General features: G+C 35.7%; 1 protein-coding gene across 1 annotated transcript in view; it reads left to right on the top strand.

Annotated features, from left to right (window-relative positions):
* Positions 1–938, top strand: part of LOC118734203 (NADH dehydrogenase [ubiquinone] 1 alpha subcomplex subunit 5) — an 80102-nt gene extending 79164 nt beyond the window's left edge. The window contains exon 3 of the mRNA XM_036463925.1: positions 707–938. Coding sequence (XP_036319818.1) covers positions 707–898 — 192 coding nt within the window. The 3' untranslated portion in view covers positions 899–938. The remainder of the gene's footprint in view (positions 1–706) is intronic.
* Positions 939–1662: the final 724 nt, after the last annotated feature.

Below are 1662 nucleotides of genomic sequence, written 5' to 3'. Positions count from 1 at the left end.
AAAAAAGTAAATTCGGATGTCTGCGCTTTTCTGTATGCTGAGATTAATCGCTATACATAATACAAATTACGATACTGGTAGCCATGGCCACTAGACCAGCACCTAGACCCCAGTCGCCATGCATAATAGGGTCATATGTTTATTAACAGCTGGTTCGTACCTTTTTCCCTATAAAAAAATAAATTGTAGCAGAAAATTTTATGAATTCTACTTACCCGGTTGCGTTATACCTTTCGACAGCGGGCTGATCAGTTTACCAACTACCAGAAAAATTATCAAGCTTGCCACCACGATAATTCGGTAATCGGTAAACCGCTAATAAAAAAATTTTACACAAACAAAAAACATGGGGAACACCGAGTTACCGAGTACCAACCTCAGGGTGGAGACCCCTAGTATTTCTGATCAGGATTTCGAGTTCAACTTTTCCATTTTCTCCTCTCTGCAGCCTTAAACCGCATCCCGTAATACAAAGCTGTGAAATTTAATATAATTAAAAAATAATAATTAAGGTAAAAAGTTGGTAATATTGGTAGAACACACACTTGCAACTACACAGGTGAGTGCTTTAAGAGAGTTCGAAGCCTACATTTGACCAAAGAATCTTCCAAAGTTAAAAAAAATCAAAGTAAAGCATGCAAAGCAAGCCGACATTTGGTCAGTGCCTCGAGGATAATTTTTGTATAAATATTTTTTTTCTTTTCAGCACAAAGAAGTAACCGTTTTGGAAAATAAAATTGCATCTGGACAAGTGGAAGAATTGATAATGCAAGCAGAGAATGAACTTATATTGGCAAGAAAAATGCTGGGATGGAAACCGTGGGAATCTTTAGTAAAGCCTCCACCACCAAAACAGTGGAATTGGCCACCAGCTAAAATTGTTGATCCTAAAGTGTAATCCAAATGCCTTAAAATAAATGCGATGATTCTAAACCCCATTGAATATTTTTAATTGTCAAAACCAGGGCACGAATCACGTACAGTGACGAGCAAAACTGTAACATGGTGTAACGCTTTTTATATCAGCCGCCACTCTATTCCAAGTTCTAACGACATTCATACTTTTGTTGTATATTCTTATTGGTACCCCTGTACTTCCTCTCTCATAACGAATTGAAGTCAATCCAACAACAATAATAAAACCAGTAGACAAAAATGTAAATTAAGGCATATGTTACAGTTTTGAACTTATATATTTTTAATAACTTTTTTACAATTTTCACGAAAAAAAGAATTGTTAACACAATGTTCAGTATACTTTTGCTTTTTTTAGTTCCTGGATGCAATTTGGCATACCTTATTTGTATCTCTATAAAAATTCTGGAGGTATAGCCTCCCATATATCCTTGGTTTGCTTTCATAGCTCATGTACTCCATTGGACGGACTTGGATACTTAGTAAGCTGCGCTTTTAGTTGATTTCACAAATTTTCGACGAGATTCATATCCGCGGATTGTGGAGGTCATTTCAAAATAGCAAATTTTTGCTTTTGCATCCAGTCTTTGCGAACATGTGCAGCATGTTTTGGGTGATTTTTCAGCAGAAACTCTCATTTTTTCGACTTCATCTTGTAAATTTTGTTGAAATATGAACAGATACTGTTCCTTACGCATAATGCGTACTAACGGACTAACAATATTTTTGAAATACAACCCTAAAGTA

Source organism: Rhagoletis pomonella, unplaced genomic scaffold (assembly GCF_013731165.1).
Source record: "Rhagoletis pomonella isolate Grant_MI unplaced genomic scaffold, Rhpom_1.0 Rhpom_scaffold_00002, whole genome shotgun sequence".
In the NCBI taxonomy this organism is placed as follows: Eukaryota; Metazoa; Arthropoda; class Insecta; order Diptera; family Tephritidae; genus Rhagoletis; species Rhagoletis pomonella.
The sequence above is the reverse complement of the archived record's forward strand: the minus strand, read 5'-3'. Positions and strand labels throughout refer to the sequence as shown.